The sequence below is a fragment of the Bactrocera tryoni genome, chromosome 4, assembly GCF_016617805.1.
Source record: "Bactrocera tryoni isolate S06 chromosome 4, CSIRO_BtryS06_freeze2, whole genome shotgun sequence".
NCBI lineage: Eukaryota > Metazoa > Arthropoda > Insecta > Diptera > Tephritidae > Bactrocera > Bactrocera tryoni.
The window spans coordinates 8,776,733-8,802,175 of record NC_052502.1 but is presented as its reverse complement, the minus strand read 5'-3'; the positions used below and the strand labels follow the sequence as shown (position 1 = coordinate 8,802,175).

The 25,443-nt window shown below is 39.5% G+C and overlaps 4 protein-coding genes across 11 annotated transcripts in view; 2 read left to right on the top strand and 2 right to left on the bottom strand.

The window, feature by feature from the left end:
- The window catches only part of LOC120775195 (cytosolic carboxypeptidase Nna1), a 166,686-nt gene extending 158,504 nt beyond the window's left edge, over positions 1-8,182 (bottom strand). For 3 of the 6 annotated variants that reach the window (XM_040105252.1, XM_040105251.1, XM_040105253.1), the window contains exon 1: positions 8,046-8,164. In XM_040105252.1, coding sequence (XP_039961186.1) covers positions 8,046-8,064 — 19 coding nt within the window. In that variant the 5' untranslated portion in view covers positions 8,065-8,164. Of the gene's footprint in view, positions 1-8,045 lie in introns of all 6 variants that reach the window. The other 3 variants (XM_040105256.1, XM_040105250.1, XM_040105255.1) reach the window with 3 other exon arrangements.
- The window catches only part of LOC120775196 (glutamine-dependent NAD(+) synthetase), a 182,319-nt gene extending 159,063 nt beyond the window's left edge, over positions 1-23,256 (top strand). The window contains exons 1-8 of one of the 2 annotated variants that reach the window (XM_040105257.1): positions 4,876-4,961; positions 18,844-19,258; positions 19,333-19,422; positions 19,480-19,645; positions 19,786-19,931; positions 20,982-21,231; positions 21,301-22,395; positions 22,472-23,256. In XM_040105257.1, coding sequence (XP_039961191.1) covers positions 19,113-19,258; positions 19,333-19,422; positions 19,480-19,645; positions 19,786-19,931; positions 20,982-21,231; positions 21,301-22,395; positions 22,472-22,939 — 2,361 coding nt within the window. In that variant the 5' untranslated portion in view covers positions 4,876-4,961; positions 18,844-19,112 and the 3' untranslated portion in view covers positions 22,940-23,256. Of the gene's footprint in view, positions 1-4,875; positions 4,962-18,843; positions 19,259-19,332; positions 19,423-19,479; positions 19,646-19,785; positions 19,932-20,981; positions 21,232-21,300; positions 22,396-22,471 lie in introns of those variants that run through there. The other variant, XM_040105258.1, reaches the window with a different exon arrangement.
- Positions 5,009-6,354, top strand: LOC120775197. 2 transcript variants are annotated; one of them, XM_040105260.1, is made up of 2 exons: positions 5,009-5,181; positions 5,287-6,354. In XM_040105260.1, exon 2 carries the CDS (start codon positions 5,454-5,456, stop codon positions 6,261-6,263), a length of 810 nt encoding a protein of 269 aa, XP_039961194.1. In that variant the 5' UTR covers positions 5,009-5,181; positions 5,287-5,453; the 3' UTR covers positions 6,264-6,354. The 2 variants fall into 2 exon arrangements, with proteins under 2 accessions (XP_039961194.1, XP_039961193.1); XM_040105259.1 differs by having other exon boundaries at positions 5,009-5,230.
- A 131-nt stretch (positions 23,257-23,387) lies between the features above and the next one.
- On the bottom strand, positions 23,388-25,191 carry LOC120775936 (probable H/ACA ribonucleoprotein complex subunit 1). The gene is made up of 2 exons (XM_040106342.1): positions 24,653-25,191; positions 23,388-24,597 (listed from the first exon to the last, which is right to left on the bottom strand). Exons 1-2 carry the CDS (start codon positions 24,681-24,683, stop codon positions 23,969-23,971), a joined length of 660 nt encoding a protein of 219 aa, XP_039962276.1. The 5' UTR covers positions 24,684-25,191; the 3' UTR covers positions 23,388-23,968.
- Positions 25,192-25,443: the final 252 nt, after the last annotated feature.

Below are 25,443 nucleotides of genomic sequence, written 5' to 3'. Positions count from 1 at the left end.
TTCGAGTACTATTTTGTCACAATGTATATATCACGTTGGCCACGAGGTTAGGAACACCTGAGACTCTATAAAGTATATATTAATATATGATCAGCTTGACATGCTAAGTCAATTTAGCCATGAGCGTCTAAGTGTCCGTCTCTCTGTCTGTTTGTTCACTAGCCTCACAGGTTTGAGGTATCGATCTGAAAGTTTTCCCTCATCTTTTTCTTCACAAGAAGCTGCCCATTTGCCGATATAGGACCACTATAGTTGCTATACAAGCTGACCCATCAAGTTCTTATAACAAAAACTGTTGAGTTAATTGGAAATTTAAATTTGGCAAAAATTTGTTCCAAGGCAATGCTACAATTTCGAAATGTTCAGATGGGGTCACTATAGCATATCGTTACCAGTAAAACTAGTATTCCAAATAAGTTTTTTTATACTCTCGCAACAAAGTTGCTAAGGAGAGTATTATAGTTTTGTTCACATAACGGTTGTTTGTAAGTCCTAAAACTAAAAGAGTCAGATATAGGGTTATATGGCACCAAAGTGATCAGGGTGATGAGTAGAGTTGAAATCCTGATGTCTGTCTGTCCGTCCGTCCGTTCGTCTGTCCGTCCGTGCAAGCTGTAACTTGAGTAAAAATTGAGATATCTTGATGAAACTTTGGTACACGTATTTCTTGGCTCCATAAGAAGGTTAAGGTTCGAAGATGGGCAAAATCGGCCCAATTGCCACGCCCACAAAATGGCGTGGAAACCGAAAACCTATAAAGTTTTCATAACTAAGCCATAAATAAAGATATTAAAGTGAAATTTGGCACAAAGGATCGCATTAGAGAGCGGCATATTTGGACGTAATTTTTGAAAAGCGGGCGTGGCCCGGCCCCTACTAAGTTTTTTGTACATATCACGGAAACTACTATAGCTATAAGTTTACCAAACTCTACAGAGTCGTTTTATTCAGGCATTTCCATATACAGTTCAAAAATGGAAGAAATCGGATAATAACCACGCCCACCTCCCATACAAAGGTTATGTTGAAAATCGCTGAAAGTGCGTTAACCGACTAACAAAAAATGTCAGAAACATACAAATACGGAAGAAATGGCAGAAAGAAGCTGCACCCAGGCTTTTTTTAAATTTAAAATGGGCGTGGCGTCGCCCACTTATGGACCAAAAACCATATCTCAGGAACTACTAATCTAATTAATTTTACAGAAAAATAAAATAATATGTAAATGACGGATAATGAAATCTCGATTATTACTTTATCATGCGAGAGTATAAAATGTTCGGTGACACCCGAACTTAGCCCTACCTTACTTGTTATGTATATTTTTCATTTGAAAAGAAATATTTTCACGAAATGGACAAGAGTGCATGCTATAATCTGTTAACATATTGCTCAGTTCGGACATAAATAGTTTTCCGCATCAAGCTCCACTTTCTTAAATTTTGTTGTCTAAGTAAAATATATTCACTTAAAATTGAATTGTCGTACTTACCACTGGGAAACTCGGTCAATATGAGTGATAAACTCATGCTCAAGCAGCTGCAATAAGTGGTGACTTTATTAGAACGAAATTCACAGCACTTTCGCCGCAACTAAACACTTCGAACAATAATTGCTTGCATAACAGCACAAAATTCATTACTTACAAATACAAAGCCACATTTATGTACACACACGCAGAAAGCAGTCTCAAGCGACTTTTGCACTGAATATGCACAGCTGCAACATTCGATCGTTTGTGGCCAACAAGCAGCACAACAACGTCAACAACACAACATGTCAATAAGCAAACAACTTAACAGCAATTTAAAGACTAACGGGGGTTGCCGTTACAAAGAATACTTCACTGCAGCGCTATTAACCCAGTTCCGTTGGCACAAGTATGCGTGTGTGTGTTTGTGTTCGAAATTAAGTGCACTTTGTAGTTCAAACAAACTGGGAAGCAGCTTGTCTCACACTAACGGCATATTTGATCAATTTCATCAATTTCAATATTGTGTCTGGCAATTCAAAATGAATTTGTCGAGAATTAATTGGCATTCTGTGCAAATATGATGCAATAAATTAGCACTGCACTCGAATCTGCACTTCCTGCAGCAAATCAGCTCACAAATAACAGTTTATTTGCTTAACTTCTAGTTCTTCGGCTTACACTGGCGCTATTTGCTCATCAATTTTGCAAGGAACGCTTTGCTGTCAGCGCGCCAGTCTTATCGCCAACACGGGTTTATCGCACTGATTGCTCAGCGAGCAGCCGACGACAACTGGAGGCTTACAGCGCAGCATGTTTTATGTCATCGAATCCATGTTTGCAATCGTTTTTTCGTTTCTTTCTTGTATTGTTGTTGTATTGGCTGTTGTCAGCGGCAGCGCCAACTGCTTACGGCCGAAAGAAGCCACCAAAATCAGCCTTCAGTGCACAGCAGGCAGCTGGCTTTATTGCACACAACATATTGCCATTTAAACACACACACACACATACCTATGTATTTTGAATGTATGTGTGTATGCTTGGTCTCTGTGTTTGTGTTTATGAGCGGTTGAATCGGCTGGAGGCAATAACTATCGCTATTTCCGACAGCCGTTGTCATTTGCCATTTTAAAACGATTACCTTCGGCTTCCTCGCCACATAGCCTCGGCATTGATTGTCACGTGTTTATTGCCGCTAATTTGCTTCGTATGCTTTTGGGCGCACACGCTTACGCTTGCTGCCACCATTCCCTTTCTCACATTCTCCTTTTGTTTGATTATTTGCTATTTGTTTGCCCAACTTCCAATTTTGTTATTAATGGTGTCGCCGTCAGCTATCTGAGTTCCCCTTTGCCTAATGCCTTTGTCGATTTCAGAAACGGAAATTTATATTAGAGTTAATTTATCCCATTTTCTATTGCTTTTCTTCAGGAAGTTATTTATTACCTTTTGCTGGCTGATGGAATGGTATTTTATTGCTTTCATTTTCGGCCCAAATTGTATGAGGATAGGGTTAGGTTAGGGTCTGCAAGAACTATTGAAAAGTAAGCGCCTAGTCTGGCACATAGAAAGGAGCCTTAAGTTTTCCTCCAACTGAACGGAGAGTCACGGTCAATTTGGAGAAAATGTAAATGTCTTTTCGAAACTCAATCTTCCTTCCTTAAGGAGTAGAACTATTGTACTCTCAAGATCTGTCAAATATCTCCAAGTCATCCCTTCGCATCTGGAGCTTTGGCAGAACAGCTATCTCCCCAAAGTGGGGTTTAGGACCCCATATGCTATATTGGTTCTACTTATATGTCATACGACCAATACTTACACATGGTGGTTAGGTAAGGTTGATGGTATTATCGAAAAAATGCTGTATTAAACCCCTGGAACATGTGCATCGGGAATGCTTGCTGAGGATTATAAAGCTCGAGAAATGAAAACTATGTGGAATAAGGCTCTGGATATTATCCTTGACATACGGCCAATACATGCACTGGTAAAGTATGAAGCAGTGCTTAAGGACAGGACTAAATTGGCAATGCGGCCGAAAAAGGGAGACGCACGAGAAGGTAAACACAACGTTTCGTTTTCTCCAAAAGAAAAGAATGGAAAATTGTCCAACGGACGGAATCGTCATATTCACCAATAGATCAAACGGTGAAATGACTATAATTCAGTCTTTCAGGCCGAAATTGTGGGCATAACAGCAGGCGCCAAGTGGGCTTCTGCTCTAACCATCAAGTACATAAATTTTCTAGTTTTTTGCCAAGCGGCAATTAAGGCGATCCGTAGCTCCAACACTAAGACTCTCTTCATGTGCAAGCAGGCAATAACTAGACTCTCAGTAGGTGATTCGGTTAACATCCTTCGGGTACCGGGTAATATGGAAATAGAAGGAAATGAAGAGGCAGGGGAGCTGGCCCGATCGGACGCAGCTGAAGACAAAATTCCCTAAAGCTGCCCAGCCATTCAGCTCGTTCAAGGGTTGTTTGAAGCAAGCAAGCACCTTAATAGGGTTACCACCCGGGGGCACATTGAACCTAAGGATGGCCTAAGTGCGACCGCTTGTGGTCTGAAGCTCACGTGCCTATTTCTCAACATTCATTGGAAAAGTATTGATGGTATTTAATGCTGAGAGTCTTAAAGATAAGCAAATTTTAATGCTTCAGATTTTGATATCTTTGTTATATAATAGAGCCTTTGATTTGAAGTGATGAAGGGTCCACTTACTGTTTTATAAACCTTGCACTTAATAGGCAATCCTTGTAGGTTAGATTTGTAAAACAGTATCTGGAATAGATGAATTATAAAGCACCGAAATTAATCGTCAGATATGTGATGAACTCAAAAAAAAAGTCTTGCGGTATTTTTATTGATTTTTTTTTATTGAAATTGAAATGAATTTTTGATGACTCATCGACCAATTCAGCGATTTTATCGCAATTTTCGACGACAGGCCTTCCGGAGCGTGGCGCATCTTCGACCACCTCTACACCAGAACGAAAACGTTGAAACCATCGTTGTGCAGTGGAAATGGAAACTGTATCGGGTCCATAAACTGCACAAATTTTATTGGCGGCTTGAGATGCATTTTTGCCTTTATCGTAGTAGTACTGTAAAATATGCCGTATTTTCTCTTTATTTTGCTCCATGTTTGCGACGCTATAACTCACGAACGACTTAAAAGAAACGACAAAAAAAGGTATAGCATGACCCGATGCGACGAATAAAACTAGAACTACGCGCTTTCAGCGCCAACTAGCGAAAATACCGCAAGACTTCTTTGACAACCTATTATAATTATGTATGTTAAGTAATATGAACTGCATTGCCAACTCTAAGTGTCGATAATGTAATGATCCTGGCAACATACAACTCTGCGCAGTCGCCTGGCTTACAGTGTGATGGAAACAGCTGATGTGCACTTCAGGGGAGGGAGAAATATTTTAGCGCGAATATTAATTAATTGCAAATAAAGCATATGGTGAAGCTTGACAAGGTATTTAACATCTTTTTTATTATTGACCGGATATAAATCCGGATCTATACCGCTTAAGTAGACCCGAATTAATTTTGTATATATTAAATTTATTATATTTTGTCAATTCGGTAGTTATCCATAATAAAGTTGACTTTTCGCGAACAACAAAAACGTATAACGAAATCCAGAAAAATCCCGGATTTCCCACATTTTCATTGTTTAGAGATGAAAATAAAGGGTAAAGCAAAACGCTAGACCAATTTTATTGAATTTAGTTATGCTTGCAGGTAAATTCTCATCTCATTTTATTCTGCCATAATTTTCTGCCACAACACATTTCCAGAACGCGGAGAAAACCCGACGCTATCCATCTACCTGCATGATCTGCTACATAAGCCGCTCGCTTACCGAAGATAGCGTCAGTGCAATTCATGCTGCAGTTATAGTGCTCTTCACAAGCTTAAAAACTAAATAATAAAATTCAAAGAAAAAAATTCTAAAATTAAAAAAATGTCAACGCAGTGCCGCTTCGAACGATGCGGGTGGTCCGGTTCTGTGAACGATATTTTTTCGCACTGCGAAGCCGTGCACCCGAATTATATACGTGAACATAAGGGCAAAAATTACTATGACTTTGATTTCGATGACATCGCGACAGATGCATTTCTGCTCTGCGGTCCGAGTGGCATCTACTGGTTCTGCACGTCTGAAAATGCAAATAATCCGGAGGAAATAAACCGCGGCGTCTTTCACATAGGAGATTCAGAGCCGATCACTTACACCATTAAGTTTGGACTCAATCGTGACGGGCTTGCCGAATACCTTGGACCATTTACATCGCATAGTGCAGAGACCTCTCAAACCTACGATGTGGAATTGGCTTACGATTACATACAGTATCTCTGTGAAGAGATAGATTCGCGTAAAATGCGTTTGTATGTTGGTGAATTTGATGACAGTGAAGATGTGTTCGCGCCGACGTGGGAGGATCTCACCTTTAACGAGGAGGATGAGGAGTTGAATAAAGAATGTGTTGAGCATTTCACATGTGTCGTTTGTTATGAGTACATTAAACGCGACATACGTTTCTGCGAGAACACACATTATGTGTGTCTGAAATGTTTTGAGGGCATGCAGGAACGCGGCAAGTTGCGTTGTCCCATATGTCGCACCGACTACCCATATGATTGTAGTGATCCGGATCTGGAACGGTTTTTGCGCATGGTCAGATTTCCCGACTATGTAAGACAACAACGTAGGGATGAAGAACACGAGAATGCAGCAGGTCCGGAAGAGAAGAGGCCACGCGTTGAAGGATAACTTTCAGAAAGGAAAGCATAATCTATGAACAAAGGAGATGCCGTTACCTTTACCATATTTGTTTATATATAATTTAAATAATTACATTTGACTAAACTTAAAATAATAAAAATAAATATTTATTGACTTAAATAAAGCGAGCAAACTGAAACTAGAATGTTATGTTATTTGACCTAACCTTCAAGTAGAGTTACTTTTTCCAAAGCCTTTTTTTGACAGATCACGCGTGAGTCGTGTCAAGCTAACATATTATTTTTGTACAGTAATGTATGATGTTTCATCATGAAAGATTTACGCCTGAACAACGTTTACAAATTGTTCAACTTTATTACGAAAATTCACTTTCTATAAAGAAAGAATGTGTTTCGCACGCTTCGCTCTACATATGGTCAACATAATCGGCCTACTGAGCGGCCGTGCAGCTCGCAAGTGAAGAAAATATAGCAGCCGTAGCTGAGAGTGTACACGAAGACCGTCGAGGGTCGTTTCGGCGCCGTTCGCAGCAACTCGGGCTGGCGTATGGAACGACTTGGCGCTTTTTACATGGAGATCTTAAATTGAAAACGTACAAATTCAGCTTGTGCAAGAATTGAAGCCGCTCGACCTTTCCAGCGAGATCGCTTTGTTCTATGGGTTCCAAGTCCCAAGAAGATCCGACATTTTCAAGCCAATATCTTTCCAGCGATTAGGCCCATTTCATGATAACCGACTATTTATTGCCTGAAATTGAAGTTCATGATCTCAGCGACATTTGAGTTCAACAAAACGGCGTCACTTTCCACACATCGAACAATTAATGACGTTATGCGATAATTTGACGCTTTGGGCCGGTCGATTGGCCACCCAGATCGTGTGATATCACACTGCTAGACTGTTTTGGTGGGCTTATGCAAAGTGTAAAGTCTATGTAGACAATCCCGCTTCGATTCAGGCCTTAGAGCAAAATACAACGCGTGGCATTCGCCAGTTACCAGTCGAGAGTCATCGAAAATTGGAATAAACGGATAGACCATCTGAGACGTAGGACCAACATATGAAAGAGATGGTCTTCAAAACGTAAATGTTAATGTTCCCCAATAAATTTAAAGTTTCTGTATTTTTTCTTTAAAAAAGTTAAGAACCTCGAAATGGATCATCCTTTATGTATAAATTTCACAGCTTCGTTAGATACTGGTTTGGCATTTTGAAACATTTAACAGCATTTTCATTAAAAAAAGTTGGCGCTACCAAAACGCAGCTTGATGAGTGTCAACCGGACTCGAAACACTCATTCTGATGAGGTTTTCTCGATTCCATACAGATCATATAAGCACCAAATCTATAGTATTCCAAAATACGCCCTTGAACACGAAAATATCACAAAACTAAATGATTTAACCAACGCAGGAGAAGCTGGTGGAGCAATTGTGACTATAAAGCTTTCAAGAGTAATGCCGAATCTGGGCTGACAATTGGCCGATTTACCATTTCACAAATTAATGAAAACAATGAAAACGTTACATGTATGGGGTTATGAAATTCTTCCACAGCCGAATGTGGTCCTTGGCGATTTTTTTTTTTAATTTTGATAAAGAATTGAATAACTGAAACGAACCGAAATGTAAACCGGAAAATTATCATACAGTTTTATTGGAACTTGGCGGTGAAATGCAATATCAACCACTATGTTCCAAGCAAACGAAAAATTTTGGCGGAAGTGTAGTATGGATGACCTCCATCAAGCTTTATTTGAACCAATCAACAAAGAATATATATTTTAATATTATCATTCGAACAACTTACCCGTAGAACTCATTGCCATTCGTGTTAATATTAGGCTTTCACTTGTGACATTTATGTAACAGCAATATTACGAATTTTCTTTTTACAAATATTTATTTAACGCTACTCTTTGCATTTACTTCTCTGCAGGATATACGCTTTTTCGCACACTATCCACACAATCACACAATTTTTCATGAAATATATTAAAATTCATTCAACTTAAAACACACTGGCGTTTGCCTGAGCCTTGTTCGATTCACTCGCGGAGCAAGAGAGCTAAACGCTTGACAGTTGCATGCGATTTTTCTTAAAGTCACCTTAAATAATTTGCTTTTGCCGAAATTATCGTTGGACTTTGATTAAACACCAGTTAGTTAGATAAAGAAATTAAAGAAAAAACTTAAAATTGAAAGATAGACAATTTGAAACGAAAATTTTGTATTCAAGTCTGACAATTTCAATATTGAAATTTATTGTTTGTAAATTTGAAGTTGTTTGAGTTGAATTGCTGAATTAATTTTCTTTTATAAAAAGCAAAGTATAGTTTTTTTTTTTGAATTCTTGTAATGTACTAATATGAGATTAAATGTCAGTGTTCAACTTTTTAGTTGAAATTGGGTTTTTGGTCGGGGTTGATGGCTTTTTAATAGCAAATATCAATAATTAAGCTCCTTTGTTTCTAAACTCTAAATGTCAAGAAAGTATCGGGAATTCTTCATTTCCCCCTCTCATTTTCCGTAATTTTTGGCATCATAATTAAGGACAGTTGTACCAACCTAGTAAAAAAAATGTACCTGTCTTCCATATAAGCGAGAGATTTAAATGAAGATACTATATACTTTCTGGACAGGTATATTTTGAATCCAAAAAGTGTGATACCAATCTGCTTCGAACTCATTTTCATAAATGTATATTTATATTGCATCGTTGGTGTGTATTAAGGATAGCGAACTCTACCTCAGTTTTTAGTTAGCTCAAAACTAACTCTTAGTCACTCGCTTTTCGTGTCATTCAACTCGCTACAGTCCTGGCATATTGAAAAAATTAAGCATATGTCAATGCCTCATACATCGAATGACAGCGAAATGAGGAGGTAACCGAATATCATATGTTTTTTTATTAAATACTAAACACTTTATATATTTGTCACCTTAGAATATCATCTAATAAAAGATATCGCGATTAAAGAATAGCTAAAATGTTTCTTTGAAAATAATAAAATAATATATCATATATTTTACTCATAACATCATAAACCTTGATTTGTGGAGTAGCATAATACAAGTACGTTTTCGGCCCGCAGTCTTCAAGACGAATTAAGGTTACTTAAAAAGGAAAAATGTTATTTTTGAATATCTTTAGGCTGATTTTTGATCGGTCTCTTTACATAATATTTTTGCATATACATATGCTATAGTAGTCCGCTCTGATATTTGTAGTTTATTGCGTTGACTTAGGTAATAGTTCATGTGAAATTTTCCGAATATGCGGCATCATCAATAGGGATGACTTGATTTTGACAGCCCGTGGCGGCTATGTTTCTTTACGGACTTGGGTAAAATTTTGTTAGTGTGTTCAGTAGGGTTTGCCATATCATGTTACGTTTCACTTTAGTATAACACTTGAAAATGGTCCAAGATCATTACGTGCTGTCCAAAAAATTATCAAATGTATATTAATCGAAAAATCATCTTTTCAGACATTTTTGTCTTAATGCTTTCGTCCATAAATAAAATTGTCGCTATTTGGGTGAGTCAAATCCTAGTGTGGTTCAGGAGAGATAATTGCATTCCAAAAAATTTACCATTTGGTGCGCTTTGTAGTATCATCGGACCTCATTTTTCCAAAAGTAAGGCTGAAAATATCGTTACCATCATAATGAGCTTTATAACACGTTGTTAACGGACTTTTTCCCGAAATTTGATGAAATCGTCACGTACGATCTCCATTTTCAATAAGGCGTTGCGCCGCCTCATGTTTGTCGTCTAAACCTGGATACATTGCGTGAAAATAGTGGCGACTCGTTCATTTCGAGAAATAGCCCAGTCAAAGTCCTTTAAGATCATCAATTAACTAGCAACGCTCGAGAAGCTCGAAGACAACATTCAGCGTTCTATAGCCGAAATGCTGCACAGGGTCATCGAAAATTGAGTGGAAATATGCAAATGGGGCGTTGGTAGCTATTTGAGAGTTTTACTTCATATTAACGGCCTGCCGTTCTTTCTTGCTGGTACAAGTACTTGGTTTTGATTAATCTGTTTGTATTGCAGCTACATCATATATTAGTCCGATATCGACGGTTCCAACAATAGAGCATCTTCTTGGAGAGAAAAGGGCTTGTGAAAAAATTGCAGATCGACATCTCGGAAACTACTGTTTCGCGTATATCCAGGCATAACTAAATAAAGTAATAATTTATAAAAGGTGATCCATTTCGAGGTTTCCCACTTTTTTAAAGAAAAAACAGAAACTTCATATTTAATGGTGTAGGTTTAATATCATTCGAAAGAACATTCTTCGGCATTTATTTTTTGAAAATTATCTCTTTTAAATGTTAGTCGTGGCTACGTCTCAGATGGTCCATCCGTTTAGTCCAATTTTCGATGACTCTCGACTGGTAACTGATGAATGACAATGCCTAAATGAACGCGGGATTGTCCGTTTAGACTTTAGACTTTACATATTCCCACAGTCGAATGGTGTGATATTACACGATCTTGGTGGCCAAGCGACCGACCAAAAACGTGAAATTATCTGCTCACCTGAATGATGCGATGTGTAGGAAGTAGCGCCGTCTTCTTTTTTCTGGATGAAATGACAGCGCTCGAAACTCTGCCTTGCTCTTCTTCCCAAACGTGGCAATTTTGCTTGTTTACATACCCATTGAGCCAAAAATGGGGTCCATGGCTGAACAAAATTTGGCTTGAAAGCGTCGGATCTTCTTTAAAAGAGGTCATAGAGTGCCAAGCGAACACTCGCTAAGAACATAGATGTAAAGCAACGACACAAAACAAGCTAAAATTTCTCCAAATTATGATATATCGAGGATGCTACCACAGTATTCTTTAATAAGCCTATTCAAATGTTTCGCTTTCGTTTGCCACTCACTTATAAAGTAATTTATGAATAATTTATTCTCAAACGAGGGTTTTTCTTTGCGTTCGCCAAAGTTCAATGAATTCCTTTGCGGCTACGCACCTGAAAGTAGCTATATATTACAACTAACTTTCCCATCCTGTACAAGTTATATTACTTTCCTACGAACATATGTAACTATCTATCCTCGCAACTGCTAATGCACACGCCATGCAATGCGATGCGAGTACTACCATGCAACATACAAGTGCTAGTATGTGATGTGGCACCCTTTGAAGTTTGTTGGCGGAGAGCGCAAATCAAAGTGGCGGCTTCATTAAAACAGAAAACAATAAATCGTGGCACATGTATCATGCCACTGAACTGCATAAATAAGCGCCACACACATACACCATGCCATGCATGCGTTGATGTGGCATGCACCAGCGCCAGTTGCCAGCTGCAGTTAGTTCATTCTACGCGCTTGCTCTTCGTACCTCACGCTGTGGCAGCAAAAAAGGATAACTAACGGCGGCCAGTGCTTTGTTGTTGCCATCCGCGGTGAAAAGTCATGACTGGCAGCGCGAAAGAAAGCAAACGGCAAGTGTGGCACACATTTGCACAACTATTTGTATTTTCTACTTTCTGTGAGCGTGTGTGTGCGCACAACTTGCCGCGAGAGCTCACGGTTGGCCGTCAGTTGGTGATTTACCTGTGAATCATGTCGGGAATAGCGTAGAAATTTACGATGCACGCGGCAAAGCCGCTTAAATGCAAAACTACCTGCATGCCACGGCTGCGCTTCGCTTTTTTACGCGCCGCACATCCTTAGATCGGTTCTTTTATTTCGCACAATTCCGCTGGCTTATGTTTATTTCGCAGGGGTGTAAATTTTCTAGAAAGTAATTTGCAACCGGCAACTTGCAACACCGTGCTGCAAGGTACATAAATTTCGAATGGCTCGAGATAAACGCCACATTTTTATTGTTGTTATGTTGTATGCTTCAATATTTTTTGTTAGCGGCGCTAAACTTTCAAGCGCTTGGTGCCACGAACCACTGAACAAATTTCTCTTGTCTTTTGGTTTGGTTTGGTTGTTTAAAGGGGTCAAAGAATAATAGAAAATATTTCTGATGCAGATTTCGGATAGTTTCTATTTTTTTACTATTTTGAACTATTTTGCAAATATTTTTTGGATAAAGTTGCGTTGAATTCTTATTTTGGCTTGGTACCCTTGACCCAGTGAATCTCCAACTGTGGACTGAAAATTACTTGAGATCTTACTGGAGATCTTCAAATTTGATCTCCCTGGCAATGGTGATCAACCCATTCGAAATTCTGTGTACTTTTCAAGTTTGGAAACAAAACAGTCGCATAGAAGAACCTTAATTTCTTCGGCAAATGGGACCGGTTTTTTTCCTGCAATTCGACATCGAATCAGCCCAATAAAGCGGCAGTATAGAACTGTGTGACCGTTTTTTTATTTCTCTATGTAGTTAATGTAGATCATATCTTGGTGACCTTTTAGACTGGTAAAATAGTCTTCACCGTCTTCGGAGCAGGTTGTAAAGTTCTTGTTTCAATTTTTACTGGATCTTCAGTATTTACCATGTTTCATTGATGATCATGAAACGACACAAAACTCCATTGGTTTGCGCTTAGACAACACTGCTTTGATATGTTCTGAGGGTTGCGTTTGGCTTCCCAAATTTCCTAACACCCATCGCGCTAACAGCTTTCTCATCCCCAATATTTTGTTCAAATTTATATGACCAATGTGGTCTTTTGAGTTGCTCACTTTAGCCAACCCGCTTCAATCGCTGGTCTGTCAGAGGAGGAGTTTTGTCACATAACTTTCTGGCGTTTGTGGGCTGCTAAAACTCATATACAGCATCCAAGCAGTCTTTGACTCCACGCGACTTTCCTATCAAAAACCTGAATCGAATGACAGAGTTATATTGCTCCTTATCCCTTTTTCTTGACAGTGACTAATTACGAGTATATAGTAAGATATTTGATGTGAGACGGTGAGACTAGGTACTTGTAGGACAGTAATTGGGGTGGAAAAGGAGAACAGTCCTGACTACTCTCCGTATAATAACTTATATATGTATGTCAACTTTTTTTTCCAAAAATCAATAAAATTAGTCCACGTCTTTCGTCTCTACTTAGGAAGAAAAGGTTGGAGGGAGAACTTTCTGTAGGGAACTCTTCGTTAATCTTAGCTACCGGATCACTGTAGTGTTTTTCAGCAAAATTTATATGAAGATGACGTAGAAATACTGCTGCAAAGTGTAGCCTCAAAGATAATCAAGGTGTGTCTATACTCCCTTAAAGTAGTATCAAGATACTTCAACATCTGAGATAAGCTAGCCATAGAGGCACCCTTACCCGGCTCACATCGGAATGGGACCGAGTTGGATCTCCATTGGCGTCGTGGGTTCTAGCACTGTAACAATGGATCTCGCTTGCGCTTAGCAGGCACTGGTCGACCACTTTTACACAATTTTAGGAATACTTACTGGCTACTCTCTCAGGTATTTCTTCTTCTTCTTTGATCTAACTTCGCCAGTGTCTTCTATCCTTGGCGATACTCAGCGCTCACGCTGACGGGTCCAAATATCTTGAAGAGCAGGACCTTCTTCCTAATTGCCTACTGATCCCAAAGTTAGCAAGAGTCATTTTGCGCTTGATCTCCAGGCTTAGATTATTGGGCATTCATGCGGTAAGGCTAAAATCTTGTCGGAAGCTAGCTTCAAAGTTGTATGGAGGAGGTTGGAGTGAAAACATCCAGAAGACTAGAATTAGTAGACATAGCCGAAACTGGTATTAAGAGTCTCAAAAAATTTGTGAAAGGCTCAGGTATATTTATCAACAGCGATATGAAAGGGTCACATGTTCCAGTATTTATTACCTTATAGGCGCCACAATGGACCTACAACCTTTTAACCTAACCTAACCTATTTATGGATAGAAAAATTACTATTTTGTCTTGGCTTAGGGTATGGTGTGCGATGACAAATCGAAAGAATGTTAAGTCGTCTAAAGTCAAACTATGCGCTAAGTGATTTAGATATCAAGATTGAAAAAGGCTAATTCAAGAAAATTTCGTTTTTTGAATGCAGCTGAAAATTAAATTCGAATACTTTTCCTTAATTAGGTATACTTATAGGTGCTTCCAAATATAAATTATTAATTTCAACTTACGCTTAGTAAGCATAAACGCCGTTCGAAATAACATACATATGTATGTAACAACTTTCAACAAAACTTTTTGAATTTTTCAAAAAACTTGTTTCCTATTGACCCGTTTCGGAAATGTATTTCGCATTGGAAGTTGTATTGAAGTTTCTATTTATAGATGAAGCCGTTGTGCTTCTATTTTTGAGTCATCACCGTTGACTTGACTGCATTGGCACTTCCGTCAGAACTTCAATGCACAGTTATTCAAGTAAGAGTCAACAGAAAAAGGATATTAGAAAACAAACCAAAAACAAAATTGAACCCAATGAACACTTTTGCAATTTTGAGTAAGATTGTTGAACTCACTATGAAACACACTTGCATATTGATTGAGGACAGTAAAATGTATGCATAAATTATTTCAGAGAAAAAAATTTTAAAATATTTCTAAGGAAACAATTTAGCTTGCAGAAATATTAGAAACTACTCAAAATAACCTAAAAGTAAAAAATCGGTAAAAGGGGATATCGATATGAATGTTCATAGAAAGATACCAGAATATTAGAAAGATATCAGAATGTTAGAAATATTGATTACGACAGTTACGTAACGTTACTTTCTTTTGGAGTGCGTTTGACAGCAACTAACGTCACGTCATGAATGAAAGTTTGAGAGTTCATGTCGTGACGTAACGTGTTATAATCTTTCCTCTATAATTCTGAGATAGACAGATAAATATGTATAGAGAAGATTGACGAGAATTCGGGGAGAACAAATATGTTTGTAATATGATTATACAACAAATTCTTTCTACAACTTGACAGCTGATGCCATTAGAGGCGAATATGACAGTAAAATATTTGTGTCACATTTTAGTTTCACTCCCTCACAACGGTTCTTTTGTCGCAAAAAATAAATAAATAAATATGTACGATTTACTGAAAATAAAAAACACAATAAACAAAACCAATAAAATCCAACGACGCAAAGCAAAGCTCCATTGCTAACTCGATTATCATATTCCCAATTAGATATGTACATATGTAACTATGTGTGCAAGTGGTACATAATAAATCCCATCAAGTCCATATCAAACAGGCAAAACAAGATCGAACTGAATTTCCGCTATACAAATACTTACACACATAAAAAAGTACCGTAATACACATGCAACAACACTCGTGCGCTTATTGGCAGGAGCTTTCAACGCTTGGGCTCTTTTTCATATTTGTCCTGCTGTCGAGTGACGGCACTGACAGCTGTTCAAAAAGTAAGGACTTACAGGCAGATAGCTTTTTTACATTTGGACATGTGTCATACACATGCCACTGCTGTTATATTTATGTTTGCCCTACTGTGTTTGCATAGTTCAACGATTATTGCAACACAAATAGAAAAACTAAAAAAAATGTTCGTTAGGCGTTGCTAGACACATGTGTTTACCTACATTTCTTTGAAAGCAGTTTAAAAAGTCAGTGAATTTTTAGTTGAGCGATATATTTTTGGAGGAAGAATTTGATAACATATTCACCTTGTACCTATAGGTTAGGTTACACTGACCGGTTTTCACGCCATACGTAAACCAATAGGTCCTTTGCAACGCCAGATGGAGGTTTATTATTAATACGGGATGAAGTATGCTTCAATGCGTTTTGCGCAGTTTAATAAAGTTTTGATATCTAATTCTGATGCTTCCTCCAGCCCCTTAAACTCCTAGATGCTTAACCGACCTTTAGAAAAGACCGAATATAAGTAGAGGAGTTGTTCCTGCGTCTGTCTTATGCCTACCCCCCTACACTTTCATCGTTAACACTGCCCTCATGACTCGCATGTGATGCCAGTTCTAAGTTGTGACCTATGACTAGACCAACAATCGTCCATCAGTCGTTTCGAGACCGTGTGAGTGGTAAGCTTACAGGTGTTCCTATCGTTCCTTTGCAAATAATTTGATGAGCCTGCGTGCCCATAAGGCATTCCATCTCACTCTGCTCCGTCTATCAGCACTTTCGGAAGTTTCGTTGTATACCGTTCATAACGACTTGCGTATTTCCGGAACTAGTTCGATAGTCAAGCGAATGGTACTTCTGACAATTTCATCAGCTATTTCGTTTCCCGGAAGGCCCTTTTAGCCTAGAATCCAGCATATATGCCTGGTACCTATAACTGATAAAACATTTCTGAGCTTGCTTACAGAATAAACATTTTTATCTAAGGAAATCTCTAACCAACTTTTTCATCACAGAGAATCGATGTCAGCATTAAATTTGAAGACTTTAATTGTGTCTGTCGACTTCTTCTAGCTGCAGTAGCCCCTGACTTTAGCACTTTGATAATAAGATAAGATAATAAGATTAAGATTTCATTCCAACTGTTTTCATCCTTCGGTGATCATTAGGGTGAGAAGTTGTGTTTCACTAATGGGTCTATACACAAACTTGCCCTAATTTGATTCTGACCTCTAGTCATCTTTATATAGTGCTACAGAAAAACTTAATTATCTGGGTTCGTTGAGATATTTTATGATCTGATACACTAAGGAGTAGATCATCTGAGTTTTGGCTGATTCGAACCTTGAAAATTTCAACAAGTTCTCCCCACGGTTGACGAAATAACGGGTTTTTCAATAGGGACGCTATAAAAGTAGACCGATAGGGACAGCAAATGATGCCATATTTTTTCACTCTTTTGACATTTCTCTTCAGTAAAGTTTGCCATTTTACAATGGAAAGATATATGGTCCAACAACGAGTCGAAATTACTCAAATTTACTAGCGAAATTCAGAGTCAGTGGTATCAACTTTAAGAGCGCTATGTCCAATTTGTGATCGTAATAATTATCCTTTCAGATCAACAATTGAATGTCTATTGGAAAAATTTGAATCCACAGGTACAGTCCAAAATGTTCCCGTGCCAGTGAGACAAAGAAGTGTCCGTAGTGTTGAGAATATTGCTGCCGCTAGTGCAGCAATTGAGGAAGACCCAAATCAGTCTCTCACACTTCGTTCTCAAGCGTTGGGCATCTCGTTGTGGCGAATTTCACGAAAAGATCTTGGCCTACATCCTTACAAGATCAAATTGACGCAAGAACTGAAGCTGCTTGACCACCATAATCGTCGTATGTTCGTGAATTGGGCTGAGCAACAACTTGAAGATGATACGGATTTTCATCGAAAAATCAGCTTCAACGATGAGGCTTCATCAATAAGCAAAATATGCGTCATTGGTTAGGCAGTAATCTATGCGTACTCGAAATGGTCAAGTCAAAACGGCCCCTCGGCAATGCAATTTGTCGGCGTTAGACTATTTTTTGTGGGGCCACGTCCAGTCTATGGTCTATGCCAACAAGCCAGCGACGATTAATGAACTTCGTATGAATATCGAACGGCAAATTGCAACAGTATCATCCGATTTATCCTTGAAAACCGTAGAAAATTGGGCTCGGCGTCTGGATTTCTGCTAGCGTGCCCGTGAAAATCGAGTTCCATACATAATGGCATCAAATGCACTTTCACCGGAATAAAGAAATTCATTGATATTCCAACGGTTTTTGTTAACCGCTACATATGTGAGGACTAAAATGAGATTCGTACCAATGCAATAATTAAGATATCTCATATATTTCCCGGTATATATTTGTATAGCGTAAAGACAACTGATGCAGAAGTTATTACTCGATAAGTTTTAACTGCGAGAAACTACATATAGACTTAGTTCACCTATTTGAGGAGAAATAATCTGTTATACTTTATGAGCTCTGTTTCTAAGGTTAATTTCTACTTAAGATTTTAAACTTTCCATTAGGGCATTTCTCTGTAAAGAAGCCGAACGCAATGCAATTTTTTCTGCCGATCTGTCACTGCGGGTAATGAGATGGCTAGGACATACTGAGAACCTGAGGTCTAGTGCAGTAGACCTTTTTTTCTGAGCTTACTCACTTTTGTCCTTAAACACATACCCACCAACCGAGTCATTGTACCTCTCTTTATCGATGTCAGATTTGTCCTCGTTTTTTACAGTTCCAAATAGAATACCTAAATACTCGAAAACACAAAAGCAACTTAATTCTAGGTAATTAATCGCAGCCCCCTAAATTTCCACGAAACCCCATTGTGCATAATGAACTCGATTAAGCAAATCGCCATTGACGATGTTTGATCGATACCGGCGAATGGGTGGAAATGGGCGAGTCAAAGCGACTGCCATTTCGATACATGCCGAGCTCGTTAACTAAACAACAAACTGAGTCGAACCAGACGACGACAACAAACAATAACAAACCGAAAAGCGTCGCATAGCGTCACAGCGACTTTTGTGCTGGCATTTTATATCCTTGCAGTGGCACTCATTTTAAGGACTAAGCGTGCGTCATCACGTGGAACTCAAAACGAGTAATTTATTATTAATTTAGACGCGCAATTTTGAGCATATTAGCCCTCACCCCTCCAGTTAATTGTGTGGGAATATTCGCAAAATTGCAATAATTTATTTTCAAATTGAAATTTTGAACCAATGTCCATGCCAAAAGACTACTTTCGATTTTGTTCCACTATAATTACAGATAGTTAACTAGGACACACCTGTTGACCGCAGCCTTTAACGCTGAAGTTGCCACATTGCGTTCAAGCTCACAACACACTAAGCCGCCTATTGACAATAAATTTTGAGGTTAACATTTTAGCGAACAACACCGTCAGCTTTAATCCCCATAAAGGTAAACCGGAATTGATAACTGTGCGTCTGACGTTTTTACTGCCATTGCACCGTCGCACGTGCTCAACTCCTCGCATTGTCACTCGTGGTGTCAGCCGTTAGTCGTCATTCCACGAAATGGGTCGCAAAATCACTGTCGCCGTGTCGACGCTCAACCAGTGGGCGCTTGACTTTGAAGGCAACTTGGCGCGCATACTGCAGTCCATCTTGGAGGCAAAGGATATGGGCGCCTCCTACCGCACCGGTCCCGAATTGGAAATAACGTAAGTCCACGCTTGCCTCACACCACTAAAATCCAGAAATCTCTAATATTTTTTTATTTTTTTCTTTGTTGTAGTGGTTATAGCTGCGAGGATCACTTTTTTGAGCCCGACACATATCTGCACTCCTGGGAAGTGCTGCTGGAGATTATGCTCTCGCCGCTCTGGTAAGCGCTCTCTATACAAACTCCAGCCAGTAACTCTTAATGAGCTCTCTTTTGCAGCGAAAATATGCTCATCGATGTTGGTATGCCGGTGATGCACCGCAATGTTGCCTACAATTGTCGCGTTGCCTTCTTCAATCGTCAAATATTGCTGATACGTCCGAAAATGGCAATGGCCGATGATGATAACTATCGAGAATCACGTTGGTTCACTTCCTGGACAAAGGTGGGTTACATTTCAACCAATGCGATTTAAGAAACAAATTCCAGTTCGGTCCAAGAACCGATCTCATGTCTTCTTATTTTTAAAAGTTTTACTCAATTTTCACCCAAATTAATGTTTTATCTTCCTCCTTCCTCTCTTAGTCTCTTCAAACGGAGGAGCATTATTTGCCGCGCATGATTTCTCAACACACGGGACAGACATCGGTGCCATTCGGTGATGCCGTTATCGCTACTAAGGACACATGCATCGGTTATGAGATTTGCGAAGAATTATGGAATGTTCGCAGGTAAGATTTTATTTTATATAATGAACCCTATAGGTGTGCCTTAAATTATTGAATTCCTTTTCTAAATATAATGTAGTATTAGAGAAGATTAGTGTGGGGTAACGTTAGAAAGCAAAGAAAGATATAGAAGATGCTTATCATTCATATCTTCTATTATGATAACCCGTTGTATCTTCTGTAAACCTTAATCATGTTCTTTCTACTTCTTTTACTCTGCGAACGGAACCCGCTCCAACGACTTTTGGGTCTGTGACACCAGATCGTCTATCAAATCAGACAAAAGTATCTTCAGCATTCATTAAAATTATTTAAGAAGTGCTTCCTGCGGCTAAAAAAGCTGCAAATTCCTCTGGTTCATAACCACACACGGAAACTCTTCGACCAAAACTCAGGAAGAACTCGCCACAACAATCTTCTTCTTCTTGATTAGTCGTCGTTCTTCCTTTTCACTGCTTGGCGCCAAATGGTGATTCCAAGCGAAGCCAGTTCCTTCTCCACCTGGTCTTTCCAACGAAATGGAGGTCTTCCTCTGCTTTCTCCGGGGGGCACGCATCGAATACTTTCAGAGCTGGAGTGTTTTCGTCCATTTGGACGACATATACAGCTCACCGCTCCATCGAATGCGATATTCGATTGAGAAATCGGGTTCGCCATCTTCTGGTGTTATGCCTTCAGTGCCACTCTGCGGCCTGGAGAAGTCTTCCCTTCAAAATTTTAGTATGCTCTGGGCGTCAGTCACTAGATCATCTCTGGGAGCTCTACAAGAGTACAACAATCTTAGGCTATGAAAAACTGAGCAACTCTTTTGGATCCTATATATATTATACCCTAAATCCCTTCCAGCCACTTAGTCTGATATTGCTAGCTATCCTAGCTAAGGAATTATGTAAAAGCATTAATATTTAGAACAGTTTAGGACGATGTCAGTTTCAGAATTTCACTGGCTCTTCAAACCGAAGTTTATCTTTCAACCAGATTTCACCTTTGCAATATCATCTAATCCCAAAGAACCTTTAATCGCTAATATCAACTCTCCCATCCAACTTTTAGTAAACATATCGATATGTCACTGTCGGGTGTGGAAATCATTGTCAATGGCTCGGGATCATATATGGAACTGCGCAAGGCGCACATTAGTACCGATCTAATACGCAATGCCAGCTTCAAGGCTGGTGGTGCCTATCTCTTCAGCAATTTGCGCGGCTGTGACGGACAACGTGTCTACTTCAATGGCTGCTCGGCGATAGCCATGAATGGCGAAATTGTTGCACGCAGCAAGCAATTTGCGCTGCAAGATGTCGTAAGTATTCTTACTTCTCCTTGATTTATATTCCATATATCCTTGAAAACAATTTGTCTTGCTTTACAGGAGGTCACTTTAGCTACCATTGATTTGGAGGAGATCCGCTCGTATCGAGTGTCGCAACGTTCACGCTGCACCTTCTCTGCCTCGGCGCCCAACTATCCGCGCATCAACTGCGACTTTGAGATGTCAACGCACAACGACATCTTCAAGAGCTCCTCCACGCCAATGCAATGGATCTATCATACACCTGAAGAGGAAATTGCAATGGGTCCTGCCTGCTGGTTGTGGGACTATTTACGCCGCTCCGGTCAGGGTGGTTTCTTTCTGCCGCTCAGCGGTGGTGTCGACTCCAGCAGCTCTGCCACCATTGTCTACTCCATGTGTCGCATGATCGTGAATGCCGTACAAGGCGGTGATGCCCAGGTGCTCCACGATATACGTAAAATCTTAGCTGACTCCGATTACACACCGGATAATCCGGCAACACTATGCAATCGCTTGCTCGTCACCTGCTTTATGGGCAGCGTGAACTCCAGCAAGGAGACGCGTCGTCGCGCCGCGCAGTTGGCCAATCAATTGGGCAGCTATCACATCGAAATCAGCATTGACACTGCCGTTAATGCCCTGTTGGGTATCTTCAATGCGGTCACCGGTCTATCGCCGCGTTTTCGTACTCAGGGCGGTTGTGCGCGTCAAAATCTCGCATTGCAGAATATTCAATCACGCATACGCATGGTCTTGGCCTATATGTTTGCGCAGCTGATGTTGTGGGTGCGTAATCGGCCCGGCGGTCTGCTGGTGCTCGGCTCGGCGAATGTCGACGAAGCGCTGCGTGGTTATATGACGAAATATGATTGCTCGTCGGCGGATGTGAATCCCATCGGCGGCATTTCGAAAACTGATTTGCGTCGTTTTCTCAACTATGCGAAGGAGAAATTCAATTTAACCGTATTGGAGTCAATTATCGAAGCACCACCCACTGCCGAATTGGAGCCGCTGCAGGATGGTCAGCTCGTGCAAACCGACGAGCAAGATATGGGCATGACCTACGCAGAGCTCAGTGAGTATGGTCGCTTGCGCAAACAAGCCAGTTGTGGGCCGTACAGTATGTTCTGTAAGTTGGTGGCCACTTGGCGCGACGACATGAGTCCGAAGGAGGTGCGTACTTCATATTTTTTTATTTTTATGCTAATTAATTGCTTCTAATTGCATTCTCTAACGCTTTGCCGTGTAGGTTGCCGACAAAGTGAAGCACTTCTTCCGCTGCTACGCCATCAATCGCCATAAAATGACTGTCCTCACTCCATCAGTGCACGCCGAAAGCTACAGTCCGGACGACAACCGCTTCGATCATCGTCCCTTCTTGTATCGCGCCAACTGGAGTTGGCAATTCAAGGCAATCGACGATGAGGTGGAAAAGCTACAACCCGGCTACACACCCTCCGCACAACATATGCATCCGAGCAGCGATGATATGGTGTCGCACGAGTCTCTACATCGTTCCTCGCATCGCTCATCGCATTTGGAATCGAAGAACTCATCGCCATTGTCGTGTTCTTCCATCGATGCTGCTGGTGCCGGCGGTATTGGTGCTGGACCCAGCGGCAGCATGGGCACTTTGGGCAAAAAGTCCAGCGGCTATTCGAAGGTGCATGTGAATGTGCTCGGTAAGATTAAGGATCGCACTGGTATACCGGTTTAGGACATGTGGTTCGAGGAATGGTGTTTCGAAGTTTGTGTCACCGCGAAACTGTTGAATCGGTAGTGGTAGTTTTGAAAGTGGTGAGAAGAAAAAATTACCGTATCCTACATGCATATATAATTTTTTGGTCAATATTTTTTTAGTTTTAGTATACTGCTTAAGTCTCATTAGTAACTATAATGTCAGAATTTGTTCCTTAATTCATTCATATTTCTTTTGAAATTGTTGTTCGGTGTTAATTTGTCCATAAAACAGTTAACTAAATTCCTTAATTTTCTTAATATGTTCCTTTAATACATACATATTTATATTTATTTTAAGTCAAATTGTTGTTGTTAACGCAGTTTTTAAATTATATTATGACATACATATTTTTGTTTTAAAAATTTGGTTTTGGTTTTCTTAATTAATTAATAAAATTTCCCAATGCTTTTAATATTTGAAATAATTGTCAAAATTTCATTTATTTTTTATTCGTTTATTTTATTTACAAAAAATATTGAGTTTCCCGGATACCTACAATTCTCTATCACAAAAAAACTGTTTCAAGTGGTTATTCGCGTTCTAATTTGAGGTGAAGGTTCTCCCATTCTCAACTAAACGATCCCTTTAAAATCATTCCAAAGCGGTCTTCGAAGTGGTTTGAGCTGGTTCATAGTTTTAGACGACGATCTCTTGTGCTTTACATTCTTGTAAACAAATCACTTTTTGTCGCCAGAAACAAGGCTCTTCAAAAATGCATCACTTCTTTGACGTTTGACAAGCAAATCACAGTCGTTAATGCGGAGTCGTACCACTGACCGATCGCAATCGAGTTCTTTTAACGATTTTTTTTTTAATTTTCTTCCTGTTTTATCAGAAATCTTCACTAAAACTGATAATATTCAAAGACCAAATAATACAAGTGAATAGCAAGTCAAAATCAAGAGTAAAACCAAAGACAAAACATTTTCATATAAAATATTATTTTTATAATCTAAATTGTACAGATAATACGATTTCCAAATAATATAGAATGAAATGTTCGTACTACCAGCGACCTCGTCCACCGCCTCTACCTCTACCACCGCCACCGCCACCGCCACCGCCTCCGCCTCGTCCACCGCCTCCACCTCGTCCAAAACCTCCACCTCGCCCACCGCCTCCTCCTCTTTTGAAGCCCCCACCGCCGCCGCTGTTACCGCCACGGAAGCCTCCTCCTCCGCGACCAAACCCACCACCACGACCTCCACCTGCACCACCATTAAGATTATTTTTCTTGCTACCCTTTTTTTGTGGTGGCTTAGGTAAAAATCTCGAAATAGGTAACAACTTCGCCGGATCTATGAACAGTTTTTGTTGGTTTTTAAAGCTTTTTGCGTTCAAATTTTCGGACAATTTCACGGTCACAGAATAATCACGTATGGTTCCAAATATTTCATCGATCTTCCCAATTTGTTCTTTATTTTCCAAATATATTGGGGCATTGAAATAAGGAACATCCTCAATTTCCACTTTACAAACGAGATCATCTTCACATGAATAACTGTAAGAGCCTAGAGGAATAACGCGATCAGGTGGTCCTTGGTCGAATCCGCGGCCGCCGAAACGATTACCACCGCCTCCGCCTCGTCCACCGCCACCTCGATTTCCACCTCCTCCGCGATTGCCACGAAAGCCTATAAAATATATATATTTAATACACGAAATCGTAAAATAGTTTTAAATTTATACCTCCGCCACGTCCTCCTCTATTAAACGACATGTCCTTTTTATTTTTTATTGATAAATACGATTGTTTTAGGAATTTAGTTTTTCAGTAACACTGTATTTATCAAACACGTGTAGAACCAGTATTGCCACACTTGTTTTAAATATGGAACTGCTGTCATATGTCTTTTAAGGTTGCCTGACTAAATATACAACTTAAAATCAGAGTTTTAAGATGATGAATGTTGCCACTCTTACAACATAATTTTCCATTTCAAATAAAAAGTTAGATATGGACATGTAGTAGTATAAGAAGTGGAACTATACAAATGTTGAGATAACCTATAAGAAAGTACTATCAAAGACAACGCTGTCGTTGAAAATTCTTCATATTTTGTTTTTAAAATGTGGCCACGCTCGTTTTCCCCATAATTGTAAACACGCTAATAGTGCAACTAGTGAATACCTTTCCGCCCTTCTTTCGTTGCCGACCGTAGTGGCAACGTGGAAATCATCTGCTCTCGTTTGCTTTCTTTGCACATTATTGCCATTGCTCAATACGCATCTTTAGTTTTGTACACATCTAACTTTGCAATTATAATTTTTCATAATATAAAATATCAAAACTGAAATCAAACTATTAAAAACAGTTTATATATTTATAAGTAATAATATTCGACTCTGATTTTGAGTTAATATTTCAAATATATTCAAGCATATTTTTAATTACTACAAAATATGGATACTGGCAACTCTGATATTAAGAGAGTAATCTCGTTAAGAGAACAAACTCATTTCTACAGTAGAAATCCAAT

Excerpts from the sequence above, each read along its gene's own strand:
- LOC120775197 (XM_040105260.1), top strand. The coding sequence starts at position 5,454 with ATGTCAACGCAGTGCCGCTTCGAACGATGCGGGTGGTCCGGTTCTGTG.
- LOC120775936 (XM_040106342.1), bottom strand. The coding sequence starts at position 24,683 with ATGTCGTTTAATAGAGGAGGACGTGGCGGAG. Across the intron at positions 24,598-24,652 it reads TAGAGGAGGACGTGGCGGAG|GCTTTCGTGGCAATCGCGGA; the intron begins GTATAAATTTAA and ends TATATTTTATAG.